This window comes from Solea senegalensis, linkage group LG12 (assembly GCF_019176455.1).
Source record: "Solea senegalensis isolate Sse05_10M linkage group LG12, IFAPA_SoseM_1, whole genome shotgun sequence".
NCBI classification, from domain to species: Eukaryota; Metazoa; Chordata; class Actinopteri; order Pleuronectiformes; family Soleidae; genus Solea; species Solea senegalensis.
In genome coordinates, this window is record NC_058032.1 from 5,798,681 (window position 1) to 5,817,003 (window position 18,323).

Below are 18,323 nucleotides of genomic sequence, written 5' to 3' on the forward strand. Positions count from 1 at the left end.
GAGAGGTGTAAGGGTGAAGTATCCCATCAGTGAGAGATTTTTTAAGGAGCACACGTTTTCTGAAGGTGTTTTCTGTCATGTCTCCGTTTAGATGCAGACAAACGGCGGCGGTGTTGAATCCCCGACAAATATTCCACATCCGTTTACATGATAATGTTTCTATAGGGGGAACTCATAGGGTTAAAAATGGGAAATGGGATTCCAAATCTTATAATCCTTGTTGTGAAATCCCTGCAGTGAGCCAGTGGACTACTACAGACACAAATAACCAATTCTCTGCCCACAGACAAAGCTCATAACAAGGTAAACATTGTCTTCCACGGCTTAAAAAATGCCTCCTCACTGGTACACAAGAATGTGACAGATACCATTATTGAGATTTGGATCAAACCATTCATTCATGTGTGGGCCATCGTTACAATTTTCACCCTGTACTTGCAGATTGCAGCAGGTCCATCTGCGTCGGGAGCACCGACTGCGCCACCCCTACCAGGAGGTTCAGCGGCTCCGCCTCCACCTCCGCCTCCTCCTCCCCCACCCCCACCCGGCGGTGGTCCTCCTCCACCTCCTCCCGCCCCTCCTCTCCCTAGCCATGCTTGCATTCCACCACCTCCTCCGCCACCTCTTCCAGGCGGAGGACCGCCACCTCCTCCACCACCGCCAGGTTGTGGGCCCCCACCTCCTCCTCCGTTCTTCGGGGGCCCAGGTGGGCCTCCGCCACCTCCAGCATTACCTGTTGTCAAGCTGCCTTATGGGCTGGAGCCCAAGAAGACCTATAAGCCTGACACTGTGATGAAGCGGGTCAACTGGTCCAAGGTATGGTAACCTGGGTTTTGATTCACTGATGCACATAATCAAATGTTCACTCGTCATATTAGCGGTTACGAGCGATAATGGAAGTAACATTCAACATGTGCACAATCACTCAAGCGAACGTTTGGCTTTAAAGCGCCGGATTCGCAGCATTCTCGCAGTGACCTCCTAGAAATGTACAAAGTTGAGGATCCAAACCAAAAGGAGCCTTTTTCCAAATGTGCTCTTACTGTAGTCAGATAGCCGTTCAGCTACAGGCCACGCTATTCCACAATCAGCGCTTCACAGGATGTAAGACTAACCAATTTCCCACTGCTTAAATGTCCTTGGATTTGCACATTGACGGTTTAATTGAATGACGACTGGGTTGGGCATCATAGCATCGCATTCTCTTGTGTGTGTGTGTGTGTGTGTGGGCTGTCTTTTGCCACAGATAATTTATCCACAACCTCAGGAGTTCTTAATGGTTCTTTGCTGATTTTAAATGCTTGCGTGACCTTGCATTTAAGTCTTCAATTACTGACAGCAACCAAAACACCAGTTAAGTTATTTTGACAATGTGTTTGTCGTACAATTAGGTATTTAATGTTTGTTTGTGGAATCAAGCCATGTGTTCATTTTTTTAGACACATACTAGACACTTTTAGACTGTTGCTTTACACGCACTGGTTTATTTTCACCTTAAGGGCTCCTTAAAATACCACATATGGAAATGCACAGTTCTGTGTGGAGCAGTAGGTATAATTATTTATAGTGTCAGTAAAGCAGAAATACAACGCCAAATGGCGCCATTTTTCGTTGTTTTGTGTCATGGTACCTGATGGGTTTGTGTATGTTGTTTGTGCTTTGCTATTTTAAATATAATGTAAACATTACTCATTGTCTTGCATGCTGTGTGTGAAGCATTTGCATATGTGATTTGTGTGCACACTGTCTGGCGCAAATTCCCATTGTTTTTGGGAAACGTACAGACGCAAGTTGATGTGAGGGTGCATTAACCTTGTCTCCAAAGGAATTGTAGTTCGGTGATGCAAATGAAATTCATAACCACCTGAGGAAAAAACAATCTGTGTTTCTCTTCTGTCGATTAAGTGGGAGAAGAGTCGCCTGTCTTATCTACATGTACCAGAACGAAATGTGGGAACGCCACGAGCGATGGCAATTTGGTTGTGCAAAAATGAAGGGGGCGGGAAAAAGAAACTTTTTTTCTTCTTCTTTTTTTTTTTTCCCTTCAGCCACGACCCCGTAAATATTACACAAGAGAATGAATTACAGATTTGACAGTTCCAAATGATGTTGTTATAATCTAAGTGTGCACTTTTATTAGACCCTAAGTTTTACTTTTGAGTAGGTGAGAAATGTCCGTGACTGATCATGTGTCACAGATACTTTTTGCTTCCGCCTACGCGGGATATTGGCGTTAATATTATAACACTTTCGGAGTCAGAATTAGTTGTGTAAGGCGCTCACTTTGGAGTAGACTAGCATTTTAAAAGCTTTTGAGTCATTGCTTTAACTCTGCAGTTTCAGTACATGCTTTGGGTCGTGTTTTAGCTGCCATTTTGGCCAGCTGATATGTATGAAGCAAGTTTTGATGCTGCTGTACACTACAATTCTACCATTCTACCGATATCAACTGTGATTTGTTTTGTGTCGTTATCAAAACTCCCCCATGGTTGTTTCATTTTTGGTTTGTTTTTACTAGTATTATTATTATTAATAACTACAATAAAACAAGTAGCAGCTCAATAGGCTTTTTAGATTGTTTGAGCATTTGAGTTTTGTAAGCTTGAGATTTTTTTGTTAATAGAAAAAAGACAGTAACTCAAGTAACTCAATATTATTACTTTTACTTATCAATTAAAAGCAGTTAATTGAGCAGAAATCATTCTAAGTGTCCTTTTGCTGTTTGGATTTAGCACCGCTTGGCAGTTATTTTTTGTTTTGTTTTTTTCTTTCTCATTTGGTATTGCACATTCATCAGCTATTTTGTAACAGAGTATAATAATCGCAACATTCTTGTTTTTATTATTATTATTATTATTATTGTTGTTGTTGTTGTTGATGTCGTTGAGGCACGTTGTTATCAATACTCACTGCAAACACCAGCTCGTCTAGAAATATTCTTAAGTCTCCCTGTAAGGTCAATATGGCCTTGAGAATCATTTCCTATCATCACAAAGAAGTCACATCGCTATTCTTCCTTCCGCCTCGTTCTCTCTGTGAAGGACCTGCTCCACTGAAGAAGCCATTTTGACGTGACAGGTTAACACAGGTGTTGAGGGTTCTTCTTTCTTGATACGCAGAGTCTAACTTGTGATTAGTAGCACATGCTTGCCCACTATTTCGTGTCGGAGTTGTTGCTGTAAAAAAAGAAAAGAAAAAAGTCGGTTACCGTGGTGTTGAGAAGGTTAATGACAACAGTGCTGGGGGCTAACTGCTCGCTTCTAGTAACCTCAGTGTCACACGGAGACCTTTCACCAGAGGACTTAACACAGTGTTCGGCAGACATATTGTGGTGTCACTCACGTAATTAGTCAGTAACAAGTGCAGCATGCCCGATGCGTTTGTTTATGTGTGAATCTCCCCCCCGAGCACACCTACTCTCTCCCTTGTCTACTGAGGAGTGCAGAGGCGAATGAGCGAGTATAGGGATAGGCCTGCCGTCATCCCAGCATGTGTAGGTGCTTGACTGCTTCATAGAGGCATTCAGACAAATCCAGGTAGGAGGACTGTATAAACACCGCTGAAATTCACCGTTTCATTTCTTCCCCCGGAGAGGTCGACAAGAACTTTGATGCGCCTGATATGAGCGGGGTCTATCCGCACATGATAGTGTGGCCGTATTCATGTAATATTCCGTCATGTGAAATAATGCCTATAACCCTGAAAACTTTCTTTTTTTTCTTTTTTTTTTGCCACACAGACGCTAAGGAGACAGTCACAAGGGCATGCGTGTGCCCACACACAAACCCCATTTCCAATGAAGAGAATTTCTTTTTTTTTTTTGAGTGGCAGGTTGGTGGAATGGCACTCTCTGATTGTAGTGATAATGGAATCCTTGTGTCATTGCAGATAGTGCCTCAGGAAATGTCAGAGAATTGCTTCTGGATCAAAGTCAAAGAAGAGAAGTTTGAGAATCCTGACCTATTTGCTGAGCTCTCCGTCTGCTTCTCCTCGCAGAGCAAAGGTAAGAAGGCATCGTCTGCCATTCGCCCCTGCCGTAATTAATCTGCACACGTGTACCTCGTTTAGCCTCTCTGGCAATAGGTGCCACGCAGAGCTTACGTCTCGTGACATATGATGAGGCGTTTTTTTCCTTGTGAAATGTTAATTATCCTAAAATCAAGCACTTTTCCCCTGGCATTCAAACGCACTCTGTTTATGGTCTCATTTCAAGTCACTGTGCCAATTAGGGATGCCAGTGCTCTGCTTGTGTCTGAACCAGAAAGAAAGCTGGGAATATAATGTGGCCACAGTACATTTTATTTATTTATTTTTTATTTTTTTGCACTGACTGAGCAGTTTCAAATGAGTAATTGCGTGTACATGTACACGTGGACGTGCACATAATAAGTGTGAACTGAGAGCAGCTTTGCTTGTTTTTATGTCTTGCCTTTTCCAGTCCATTAGACCAATCCTCCATCAGGGAACCGAAGTAGGCTTTAGTGAAGGAGGTTCTGGGAGTTTTCATGTTCTGGCCGGTTTGTTTCTCAGATACAAAACCAGGCTACTTGCTGATGGATGATCCGCGTGGTAAAGTTTGGTTTTTATATTGGGGGGGGGTGTGAAGGCACTTGATGTACTTTTCCTATGACAATTTGAGTGTTTTCCCCTACTTTGACAGTGTGTGTGTGTGTGTGTGTGTGTGTGTGTGTGTTTGTCCGTATAGTACACCCCTCTAAATCTAGCAGCAGTGGGAGGGGAGAAGTCAGAGCTCTGTCAGCTGCTGAGCAGTCAAATCGGATCTCTGTCAGGGTGTGTGGACATAACTATACAGAATCTTCCAACTTTTTTCCCCACATACCCACCGTTTGTTTGGACACCACTCAGCCCGCCAGCAGCTTCTTGCTCCACTCTTCTCAAAAGCCTCCAGCTCTACAAACTACGCCCGTTTCTTTTTTGTTGAGTGAAATAAATAGCTTTTTTTTTTTTTTGTCAATTCTTAGCGGCTGTAAGGTGATTTGCCGGCATAATTGAGATGGGAGGGAAGTTGTTGGAAACAGTTGTTGCAAGGCTTAATGAAGTGACAGGGAGCGGCCTTAAAGTCATGCCTGTCTCCTCATCGTTCCACATTTCAGCCACATTTCTACAGTATATATATTATTTATATAGTATATATATATATATATATATATATATATATACAATATATATTATATTATTAACAGGCTCTGAGATGTGTCTGAAGTAACTGACAGGCAGTCCTTTTTAGGCCCCTTTGCAAATTATACATTTAGCATTTTAACAATGTATTTGATTCATGTTATTAACCGTGATGAATGAACATTAAATCTCAGTGAATCAGAAATATGCCTGCTATAAAAAAAAGAACCGTACAGAACAATTCTATTCTTGATATGAAATACAAATGAACATTTTGAGTTACGCACGGTTTTAATTCAGATTTAAAGGTCCTTTAAAATTCTTTATTGAATTCATTTTCTCACCCACCGGGGTTACATCTATAGATAGTTCATGTTCCCGCTGGCCGGGTAGGAATTCATGATCCAGCGTTTTCCCCTGAGAGTTTCCTTTGCTGGATCCCTATCAATTACCCCTGCAGCGACTTCACTGAATCAGCTCTTTTCCCGCCATTGTTGAAACAGAACATGATTTTCCTCATGAATGAAAAAAAAATACTGTTTAATGTTTGATATGTAAACCTCCCCAACCCTCATGAGGAGGGTTTTGATGTAGCTGGTGCTGGATAAGAACTCTATGAAATGAAATAGTACTTCATTTCTTTTCCCTTTCTTTATGTAAACGTGTGCTTCGACGTTATTTTTGTCCGGTGAAATCACAATTTATTTCCACTTAGAGTTGCACGTGTTTGTATAGAGAGATTGCCTTCATCTCCAATCATGTTGTTGAGCTGGTAATTTTATTCAGGTGCAAACGCCATGGCTTTCTCATTGTAACTACAGACCATAAATCTTTTCTGGATGAAATATGCACTAAATACGCATGCACACCCTAAAAACACAGTTAACTGTTTATATATATTTTTTTCTTTTTGAGATAACTCCATGTTTGCCTCATCTTAGACAAAGATATTTTTAAGAGAAGCACACTTTGAGGGACATGTACTTTGTGAAGGATGAGGCAAGCAGGTGCAAATGCCTTCCCCGCAGAGCTGCCCTCAGAAAAGTGTGCAAAAAAAAAAGGGCCTTCTGTTAACTTCACTTTTTTTTTATGCTTGCTTGTTACTTGTATTGTTGAAGAACAACACTTTGGCAGTAAAAAAAAAAAAATAGAAGACGAAAAAAAAAAAGAATCAGTAACAGCCCCCAATTTTCACATGCTTATTGTGCTCAGAGGCCTCTAAAGCAACTGAGAATGCAAGACTGTCATCTCCCCTGCTGCTTTTATGAGTCTCACTGTTTAATGAGTTTTACCAAGAAAAGGAAATGATAATCAAGAGGGATTTCAAGCTTGGCTTCTGTCTTCTAAATGTGCCATTTATTATGAGATAGTTCTTCGGGTTGATTGAAAACTTAACACATGCAATATGTCAGTTGTGAGGTGCTAAGGCTGCAGACGGATTAAGACGCTGCCATTAACGTTTCATGCTTTCACACTAAAATAAAATGGCTTTCTCTCTTAACCACATATTTTACACAGAGAGCCAAATAAAGCTGCTGTCTGTCAATAAAATGTTATATATATCCCTCACACTAATGTTCCTCTCCTGATTTTGGACCTTTAACAAGTCAACTCTGACCCTCAAAATCACAAATTTGGAATAAAACGCGACATCTTTAAGGGTCTATTGTTTTAAAACTAGTGACATCTAGTGGTGAGACTGCAAACGGAGGACTCGTCTATGGCTGCCAAAAACAAATTATTTTTTTATGTTCAGAATATTGTACATTTAGCCAGACATACAGTACATATACTGTATTTAATTTCTGCCATTGAATCATACTAAACATTACACACCAAACCTTGTACTACATTCAGTATTTAAGGATCCATCAGTATGCAAATGTACCGTGTCTTTGTACTCACCAATGCTCCAATTCAGCTAATCAAACTACATATTTTCTGTTTTGGTATCTGCTGTAAACCACACATTGGTAACTCATAGGGGCTCAGGAAGCCTTGTTTCAATATTTAGCGCTTGTTTTTGTCTTAATCCTTACTTTCATCCCAATGCTGGAGAAAATGCAATACATTATGCTGCGACTTTAAAAAATGTTATTCTTGAATTTACCCCCCAGTTGCTGTAATTTACCTCAGGGACAATCTGTAGTGCTTTGCGTTGTGGATATTGTTACTACGCTCATACTTAGCTTAGCAGTGTGTTATCACGCGTCTCCGCTTTGCTCTCGCTCACCTCCCCAGATTTTCATATCTTGCAAACTTGCTTTGCGAGACTTTAAATTGGCGCCGGTCGTGCCAAGACATCATTTTATGCCCCACAGAAAGGGTTGTTTTCTCTCTCCTGTCTTTGCTGCTAGCTGCATGGCTTATCCCGCTTTCTTCACCCTTCCCTCCATTGACTTCATTGCACCACCCCTCCCTCTCTCCCTATCTCTTTTTTTTCCCTTTTACCCTCATCTCCCCTCAGTTCACTATATCAATCTGTGGGTTGTGCCTTTGTATGGCTCTTGGGATCAAATCAGATTCACTTCGGGATTGAATGTGTGTAGCCATGGCCTGCTGCATTTGAAAGGCAATTCATTCAGCTGGAACTTTGCAGTTCAATTTGAAACAAGATTGATGTTGGCAAACTTCACACCCCTTTTCTCCTAAAATGTTTCCTCCATTGGCCACATCAATTGCTGATGGACAAAGGGCATATGCCACTTTGTAATGGGGGTGTCTGCGCTTCTCAGGAGAAACAACACCAAGAAACGAGGCTGCTTGACAACAAAGTAAAACCTTGGATATTTTCTTTTTGTTTAAAAATAATACCCTTACAGTTTCTCTAAGGGTATTATTGGTTTTCTGTTGCACTGCAATTAAATAAGTCAGAGAGAGAGCTAATGGAAATGTATGTTCATCTTGAAGTGGGAATCAAACCCTGAAGTCCACCTCTCTAAGCAGGGTCACTGAAACGTTCTTTTCCCAGCATGCCTCATGTGTTAATGATGTCTGGGGTTACAATGATTGGACCAAGATAAGAACAGGTATTACCAATCGATAAAGCACCTTTGGGAATAAATCAAAAAGTTAGTTGTAGAGAGCAGAAGTAGAGAGTCATCAGTTGAGGCAACAGTCATGCAAAAAAAGTTCTTAACCTGAATAATTTTCCACATCGTGAGTCGTATCTCGAGTTCCTTTGATGTGTAATTCCAGTATTGTTTTTTTTTTTTTTCATAAAAGAGATTACTCTTGTGTGTATACACATACAGTGTGTGGGGGGAGAAAACTTGCGCCTGTGAAGGTCATCTTTGGAACGGTAACTTGGTTAAATCCTTCCACTGATGGCAGCAGTCATCCTCCTTCTCATCACACGCGATTTGATGAAATCCCTCAGGACTTTCCTCACTCTGATGTTTTCCATTTCTCTTCCTTTTCCTACACACACACACACACACACACACACGTACAGCATTTGGAGTGAGGACCCTCGTAGACATATTGCATCCCCTAGCCCTTTACCATGACCTTAACCATCACAACTAAATGCCTAACCCTTACCCTAACCTTAAACCCAATTCTAACCCTAAAACAACGTCTTAACCTTCAAAAATCCCTTTAAAGATGTGTGGAACAGACAAAATGTCCTCACTCCCTATGGTTTATATGTTTTTTGGTCCTCACAAAGCCGCACATACGAGAACACGGACACAAACACGGACTCTTCCCACTGAGCCAATGTGGTGAGCACCCCAGCAGATTCCCAATCCCTGCTACAAAGCCTCAGCAGCAGGGCAGTAATGACCCTACCACAACAGCAGTAATGATGGAATCAGTTGGGGGTTTAGCTGGCTCTCTGACTCTCCCTAATAAGTCCCCTAATAACACTGTTAATATCAGGGCTGACCCTGGCCACCAGATCAAACACACTCACACATGGTCAGCCCCCTCACATTACACTCCGCAACATCTCAGCGAGACAGGAACACTGTGCAGTGGTGGCGCTTTAGTGCAAGTCCACACACATAAGTTTTGTCTCCGAACACTGCAACAACCATAAGTGCCACTCAGAATATTTTAATCCTCTTAAGCTGTGTTCATTCACCAACAATATGTCTTGTTGATTGAAACCTTTTAAAAGCTTGTTGCTCTCGGAAAACAGATATCCCCAGACTACCGGAGCTGTGCGTCCTCAGATACTCACAATGTAATAAAGGCTTTTGTCTAATGAGTTTAAGCTCAATTCAGAACACTTAAGCTCACTGTGGAATAGTTCGCCTTGTTATAATAGCATGTGTGCAACGATAAGCTTTTGATATGTTCTATGTTATATTGTTGCGGGGTAAGGCTTAATGGTTGACGTGGCTCCCTGGAGAACATGGCTGTTAAGTACTGATGCTGTTAATTGAGGGGAGGGAGCTTATTCCGGAGAAACTTTCTTAGCACCTTTATTCTGGGTCCTTTCCTGATACCGCGTCCCCATCTTTTTCCTGGTTTCTTAGGCTACATCCATACTCCACACGTTTTCATTTAAAAATGCAAAGATTCTGCTCTGGATACGCCAGGCGTCCACATTACCCTTGTGTTTGAGAGCTCTGTAATTGAAGACGGGGGGGGGAGGGAAATGCCGCCGGCTCTGTTTTTGTCTGAAAACCTGGGGCTGTGTTTGAGTATAGATCGGCAGAAACCGAGCCGCAGCCACCCTCATTCACTTCATGATTGGTTATCAGCCACAGCTCATCTTATCAGCTGTGAATGGAAAGTGCTGCTAAAATGCTCACAATATCTTCAATTTCAGTACCACTTCCTGGTCGGCCTAGTAAAACAAATCCTTGTTCTACTTTTCATTGTTATTATTTTTTATGAGTAAGAATATCTGAAACCAAGCAAAGATAATCAACTTCCTGCTTGCACCAGAATACACATGCCACCTGTACATAATTGGTCATGCTTTGCATGTTTTTTTAGCAGCAGTGGGAAGCACTGAATTTCATTTACTCACGTTACTGTAATTGAGTAGGTTTTTGTGTACATGTAATTTTAAGTTATAAGTCATTTTTATTTGTAACATTACTTTTACTTAGTTATGTTTTTTTGGAAGTACAGCACCTCGGTACATTTTAAATCACATCCGTTACTCATGTAAATGTTGGCCTGAATTTTTAATAAAATAAAATATAATAAATTCACGTACCGAAAACTTTCGCAGGGAATTATGAGGACAGGAGCACAGTGACAGTTGAACAATGAGGACAGGTGAACGGTGAGGACAGGCAAATGATGAGGACAGGTGAACAATGACAGTTGAATGATGAGAACAGGTGAATGATGAGGATGGGTGAATTTGTGTCAATTAAGGTCCCTGAGTGAGTGACATTTGTGACCTTTGACCCATTTTGACTGCTACATTATGTGTTTACGTATTCTTTTTTGAATGTCAACCTTGTTTAAAAAAGTAACAAAGTAACTTTTACTTAAACTTTTACTTTAACTTGGGTACATTTTTAGACCAGCACTTGTACTTAAGTAAAATGTTATCAAATTGTGGTACTTTTACTTATGCTATTTTAAACAAAAACATAATAGTACGGATGCTTCTGCAGCTATACCCATTTGAACATATATCCATATGTAAGTGTAGAGGTGCTTCAACTTTTCTGAATTGTTACAATGACCTAAGACACTTTCCCCCCCTTATTCCCAGTTAATTGTATATTCTAGACTCACATATTCATTACTACTAAGAGCAAAACAAAGAGGATGCAATCACATTTTGGAAAAAAAAAAGAGCTGTTGTGTCCCCCTCATATGGAAGTCATTAATTGCTAGCACAGGCAGGAGACATTTGTCTCAATAAAACACAACACACCCCGATGTTCATTTCTGTGGATATCTCAGGGTCAGCCCTTTCCCTTGCTCGTCCCCGCATGTTTGTAATATATCTCATATGGATGGAAATTAGGCCCTTAAATATTAATGACAAGTAATTGGTTTATTGTTGGAGACTATATTATGTGTGTGTGTGTGTGCATCTGTGTCTCCGAGAGCGAAGGGGAGCGGGTGAGCGAGCGAGTGAGTGAGTGAGAGAGAGCGAGAGAGTAAGATTTCTTCTTATTCCGTCTTCATATTGCCTCGCTGTGATGTCCCACTGATTTTAATCTTCTCTTCTCAGATGAGAGCCATTCCGGCTATCACAGTGCACTTTAACTTTAGCCCTCTGAATATTAGCTTTCTTTGATACCTGCCGCTTACAGCCTCTCAACTCTACACCCGCTAACTTTTATGCGCCTTCAGGTAATGTTCATCCAAATCTCTCTCTTCAAAAATAAATATCCCCTGTGCACCTAAATATTTTTATTTCTTTTCCTCCTTGCTTACTTCCTCAGACAATATCAGGTAACACATATCCGGGATTTGAATTGTTGTGTTATCTTCTTGATCTATTTTCTTATACTGGCCTCATATTTTCCTCTTTTTTTTTTAACTTAAACAGCATATTTAAGTTATCACATTAATTTCACCTCTTTTTTTTTAGCTACTGCTGCACAGATGTTTCTCAAAACAACATTTACTTTCGTCAAGATGTGCTCATATGAATGACACTAATAAGGGTGGAAGAATCACGTTAAAGTCTGTGACGTGACTTTACCCAAACAAGAGAATTTCTTCTCGAGTTGAAGTCATGGCCACACAAATTCCCCCCTCACCATTACATTAATATGACGTTTACTAATGTGATTGTTTGTCATAATAACAAGCGACCCCGTTGTTATTTTAAAGTAAGTCTAGTGTCCAGGAAACATAATCTAAGTCTCTGTGTACGTTTTGTAAATGTGTATCTGCTCGAAGGCTTTGCACGTGTCATCCAATATATCCAGTGTCTGCCTGCCTAATTGAGTGATAGCATGCTTATTAACATTTTCCTTTAGAAAAGGGACAATGTCAGCACTGTCACTGGAGCTTTTCACATTGAAAAAGCCCCGATGGAGCTTCATTAACTCGCCCCGCGATCCCAAATGGCAGAATATGGAATGCATATCTAATCCAGCTCAGACGTATGAGTACAGACCGGGGAGAGGTTTATATAGAATGCTTGATATGTGATGTTCACTGTGCGCTCCGTGGATATACGGCTGGATTAGCTTCTTTCTTGAGTCACGCTTGGGAGGAGTTAGAAAAGGTTTGGAGAACTTTTGTGAGCAGTTTTGCTTCCATTAGTTTTCAGCCCATCTCAAAAAGCAGCTAAGTGGGAAAAAATGGTGAATATGTATAAGTTTCTTAATGATTGGTACGTGTCTTTAGGATTCCTGGAAGTTTGACACATTTCTTACACTGGCAGCCGTGATACAAATCTCCCGAGAGTGCTTCATTGACACACATGATTCTATTAGCAACTTACACAGCTGTATTCCCACCCCTTTTACCAGGTATTAATTTCAGGGGCTGATAGCTTTTGTTGTACTTAGACAAAGGGTTTTTGTTTTTTGTCTGATAGGTCTGTAGACACCGTTTGTCTTAAAAGCTGTTGCAACTCAACCACCCGCTGTATTTCATAATGTTCCCCCAAATGAGATCGAACACAAAACTCCGTCGACCACGCACTTAACAGAATTCATCAGTTGTAATTGCAAATGTTTTTTTTTTTTTGTTTTTTTTTACTAGTATGTCACTTTTCTTCGAGTTACCTAACTCTTATCTTTCCAAAAAGGAAAGGCTTTGAGTCGGGGCTCCGTGTAGCCTCCTGATTTCCATACAGATCTAAAAAAGGTGCACACAAGCTTGGTTTCTCCTCGGGCTAACACAAAAACACAGTGCCTGGCAGTGCACAGTAGCCCGCTGAGTTTGTTACATGACATTACGTTTAATTTGTCTTTGAGGCTCTTTGGTGGAATTGGTTTGTGACTGCAAGTGGGTCAGGGGGTGACACTCCCACAGCCAATCTGGCTGGAAAGACGCTGAGAGGAGACAGTCGAACACTGGGGGGAACAGAACAGCCGTGATGTCACATGCAGGATGGGTAAACAATCAGAGGCCTGCGTGTTCAAGATGGTGCCTCCTTGAATATAAACAATCATGACTGCTCACGCCACAGCAAGGTAAATTACTGCACAGACAGAAAAGGTTTATTTGAGGGATTGGGAGAGAAAGGCAGACAGAACGCATAAAAATAAAAAAAAAAGATTAAAAAAGGGGTCACAACTGAGGGAAATAGTTAAAGATGGGACAACTTGCATTTAAAATGTGTAGATTTTACCGTCAAACGCATCAAGTGCAACTGTTAGTAAAGGTCTTCCAATGTTTGCATAATATGTCGACAGTAGAATATTAATACCTGTTACTGAAATGCTAATAGGAGATAGTGACTAATAGGCTCCTGTCTGAGACATCTCTTTTTATTAATATGTGGATTTTTCTTTTCTTTTTTTTTTTTTTCAAACAGCAGTAAAGGCAGTTAACAGATGGTGGGAACCGCTGTGGATGAGTATGATAGTACTCAATAACGGATAATGATTTTTAATTAGGGGAAAAACAAAGTGCCGTGCTTGTACACACGGCGGAGATACTACAAGGAACAAATGACACAGTCCATGGCCGTTAAAAATATATATTACTGAATAAAGAAATGTCACGTCTGAATAAACTCTATGACAGGCAAAAAAAAAAAAAGAGCTGTAAGCGCCACTGCTTCATTGCAGGCACATTAACAGTCCTTTCCTGTGTTCTTAGATTCAGGTCACTGAAGTTACCCTTTGCTTTTTAACTTTTATTTTTTTTTTTATTTCTTTTTTCCATTCCTCCAACCCCATTAAATTTGATTCTTCATCGTCTTTCTCTCCCAGTCATCCATCTTGAACTTTGAAAAGTTACTCTTATATATTTTTTTCTCTCTCTGTATCCATCGTGCACACATCTATCTGTATTTAATCATCAGTACAAACATTGACATTTTTTATGTTTTCCATGTCAGTATCGGTTTTGAATGTGCTTCTTTTTTTTTTTAACGTCTAAGAAATAAGCGTTCTCTTTGTGTTTGGACTCTTTGTGTTTTGTCTCCCGAAGTGAAGAGGGGTGGCAAAAAATAACTTCTGATGATACGTCTTCCCCTCCTAACATGTGTGGCTATTTTTGAACAGCTTCATTTTATTTTCCATATAGGATGTTATACCCTCTTACCCTGTCTTTTTGAAAAATCCCTCTGAAGCATATAAACGGCGAGGTGATCGTTTGAAAATCGTCGAGTATCTGAAAACGAAGCAGATCGGTGAATTTCACCGCAGAGACTGGCCTCACACTCCCATCTCTCTGTGTTGTGATCCGAGCTTTCGGCACACATGGTCATGTTCATCAATTAGCCGTAAAACATTTAGTCTTCCTCGTGTAAATTAAGTGAAATGGCTCCCACTCTGATCCGGCATTATTGCTACGATCCCCCCCGAATGCGTGCTAATTTTGTACGCTTTTTTCCACACTGGCATCGTACGGAGCACAACAACACCAGGCGGCCCTGCAAAACTGTCTATTTGCTGTCCATTAAAGGCTATTTGCTTATGTAACACATACATGTTGTAAGCAAGTCCTATCTTAACATTCTCATTGTTGCATTCAAGTACATAATGCATCATATTTTGATGTAGTTCTGCTCCATCCAATTCGATATTTTCCCCAAATTGTCCAGCCCTTTATATCACCTGCAGATGAGGCGTGCAAGCAGCATTTATTATGAATACGTATGGTTAAGTGTTGTCTAAATATAATTTAGAGGAGAACATATACAAAGTACAGTAACCAGCAGGTGCTTTTTTTAGATGAATCACAAATAATCTCTGATGCATTATCATTTTCTCTAAATTGCTTGTGCAAATTATTTCTTCTTTTTTTTTTTATTCTTGCCTTCTGATGGTGTTTTATTAAACATGCAGTGTACTGCCTGAAACACCATGGAAACATTCTAAAGCTTTGATATGATTAATGTGGGGGAATAATGAACAAGTCTGCTGTAAGTGTGAGCCATTATTTCATTGTTGTTCTTTGGCTTGTTGTTCGCCTTTGGCAGAATCTTTGTATAAACAGACTGAGAGAGGGTGCCTGGGCCCAATGTGAAGCCACACTTAGACCCTGCCATGTTAAGCTTTAGGTCTTTTAGTGTTGTTGCACTGTTATTGCACTTTTTCCTCCACCCACACAAGCGATGAAAAAAAAAAAAGGAAACTGCAACAGTAACTCTTCAGGTTGGAGACGGGGTCATGGGGATTTCAAATTTGCTTTTTATTGTGCTCACACCGTGCACTGAATCCAGCTGAAACGTTGCACGGAATCAAGCACATTTACCTCAAACGTGGCCTTAGGTTACATTAAAAACGGGCTGTAGGCAGGCAGACCACTGAACAGTGTATTCCAGCAGGTGTTTTGTTATCTGCACATTCTGTGCAGACATTTGACCCTAATTGCTCATCTCCAAAAAAGGGTTGGCTGATGTCAATCCACGCTTAAATGTCTCACTGCATGAAACGTAGTGGTTCAGCTGTGGTTGGAGACCGTTACACAGGGGAGCTCGTGGTTTTGAAGAATAAACAGATTACTCTGACTGTGCAGATTTGCTTCAAGGTGTTTCTGCTCTCCTGACCTTTCTTTTCACCTCAGCCACTCTACTCCAATCCATATCTGGCCGAGGTAAAGCAGCTTATTAACCTTTTTAAGGCCACAGGCGTCCCCCGGAATGGAAAGACACCGCAGACGTACAGTGTAAGATGCTGATATGCCTTGATTTTAATTTTAATCACATTAAGGAGTGGATATTTTATGTCTGGTGTGGATGTCAGGAACACATTCCACCTTTCATTGAAGTTCAGCTGTGCTGAAATAGAGCTGGACAATAAGCAATGGAAGTGTTTCTCAGTATTTCTCCTTCATGTTTTCTTTCTGTATCTGCACTTCTATTACATTGTCCGTACTTTCACCAACCACTTTACGGGCATTTAAAAAAACAACAACTTTATTTCAATTCGCATTGTTGTACATTGTGTTGCGTATAAGCAAAACCTGACGACGCAGTTCTACATGAATTGTATTTGGAGGTAAACCCTTTCTCTCACCGGTTATCTGTGCCATTAGGTTTCGGCGAACTTTCCTCCAATAAAGCGCTATTAATCCTTTACAAAGCTGCTATGACTGTATCTATAATTGGTTGTGTGAAACCACCCACTGAGATGCAACTGAAGGTCTTGCCGTGAGGTAAAAGCTAGCGGAAGACAGGTGCATCAGGGTCACCCTGTAGCCCATTATTCTGCACCTGACATTGGTGGTGCGCCTACCAGCAGTGTGCCTTCAGAGAAATAAGGGAGAAACCCCACAATATTCTACTTCAATTCTCCCCAGGGCAATCTGAAATGAGGGGAAACAAATATTTGCTATAAGACAGAAGTGCTGATAATTGGCAGAAGAAATACTCGAGGGTTAATCAGTTGCCTGTCACTCTTTTATTTAGCCTAAGTGTACTGGCATTAGCCAAAGCGAGGACTGTGCCAATAAGTGTTGAGCTGGTTGTATAGTGGATGAGTAAGCGGGGCACGTCTACCACACGGGCCCCTGGATTCCTCTCGCATACAAGGCTCGTGTGTTCATTAAAGGTGTGTGAGGCAGTTTGACCTCAGGGACGTCTCGTATGACGCCACACTTTGCGAATGCTTCGTTAGCTTTGCGTCGCCAATACTGTACTGCCTCACTTAATCTACGGCATCAAGTCTCCCTACCTAAGTTGTGTGCATAGTGTGTTTGTGTTGTTTTCTGTGTGTTGGTGCGTGCGCATGTTTGTATGTGTGTTAATGAAGGCTCCTGGTGGTGTGTAATTAACACAACAGCAAATGTCCCCAAAGGGTAAGATTAACGTTGAACACATTAGACACAATGGAGCCCGGGAGGGACTTTTTTTGGTTGGCAATTAAATGTGTTTTGTGTGTGTGTGTGCGTGCGTGTGTGTGTCTGTGTCTGTGTAAGTCAGACCATAACTCATGTTGGCATAACTGTATTGCTGCCACTTCTGTCTCTTAGACACAAACACATAGTCACACAAAGCCAGCAATCCCTCTGGATTTGTGGGCTCCTCACATGCAGACTGGCAGGATTCTGTCTGCCTTTCTTTTTTCTTTTTTTTTTTCCAACCGCCTCCTCCACACAACGTGGTCCAACAAAGATAAACACATGCTGGGTAGATTATTAGAGAAGTACCAAGGGCCCCACAGCAGAGCAGCCAGAGAACCATTGTGCTCCAGACATGGTGGTACCTTGTAGAATCCGATGCAGTCTCCCCCAGGGTCTTCTGATGCATACTAAGACACAGGTGGACACCGATGCCCACATGGGAGCCACAAGAGACACGAGTGACATTTCATTGTCGAACAAAACTCTCTGCATAGTGTTTTCACTCACTGACATTAGTAGTGATGATTTGACAGCTTAGCAGGTAGGAAGGGTTTAAAGAAAAGGTACACAACATTTTTACTTTATTCTTCTTTCTTTTACCCTAAGAGATTCTAAAACACACATTAAATATATTTCTCTTCCTTCCAGCCTCTTCAAAAGCAATCATTTCTAACCAGGAGAAAAGCTTTATGTGTGAGTCCTATAGCAGTATTATTGCATGTGCATGCATATCATATGTAGGTCCGTTTATAGTATACATGGTGCAAGTCTGCTTTGTCCAGATAACAGATAAGGCACTGGTGGGTGTGAACCTTGTTGATTTTACACTGTAGTGAGTGGCAGTTTGTTGCTGTGGTTCCTGAGTGACTCATCAGGAACAGCAGAGATGGATAGATAGGTAGGTAGATAGATAGAGGGAGAGAGAGAGTTAATAGCCAGGGGATTATATCACTTTTTGTCATAAAAGCAAGACACGCTGCCTCATGAAACATGTTTCTTTCTTTTTTTAAATGACGTAATATGACTTTTCTTCTTTTCTCTTTTGGTCGGCGATTCTGACCATTTATCGTTGCTATCAGTAACTGTCTTTCTATAATTGACAATGTCTGCGTGTGTGTATTTTGACACTCGTTTCTATCAAAACATCGTGCCTTTTTTTATTGAATGAGCGGAGACAATGAGAGAGGGAGATGTGTGGAAGGTGTGGGGGAAAAGAGTGAGCATGAGACACGAGACAAATGAGATGTGGCGAGATCGCGGACGTCGGCAGTGCACAGATGACA

At 41.1% G+C, this 18,323-nt stretch overlaps 1 protein-coding gene across 5 annotated transcripts in view; it reads left to right on the top strand.

Annotated features, from left to right (window-relative positions):
* diaph2 (diaphanous-related formin 2) overlaps window positions 1-18,323 on the top strand; it is a 344,883-nt gene that overhangs the window by 134,131 nt on the left and 192,429 nt on the right. For all 5 annotated transcript variants that reach the window (XM_044040248.1, XM_044040249.1, XM_044040252.1 and 2 more), the window contains 2 exons: window positions 442-816; window positions 3,889-4,003. In XM_044040248.1, the coding sequence (XP_043896183.1) occupies window positions 442-816; window positions 3,889-4,003 (490 nt within the window). The remainder of the gene's footprint in view (window positions 1-441; window positions 817-3,888; window positions 4,004-18,323) is intronic.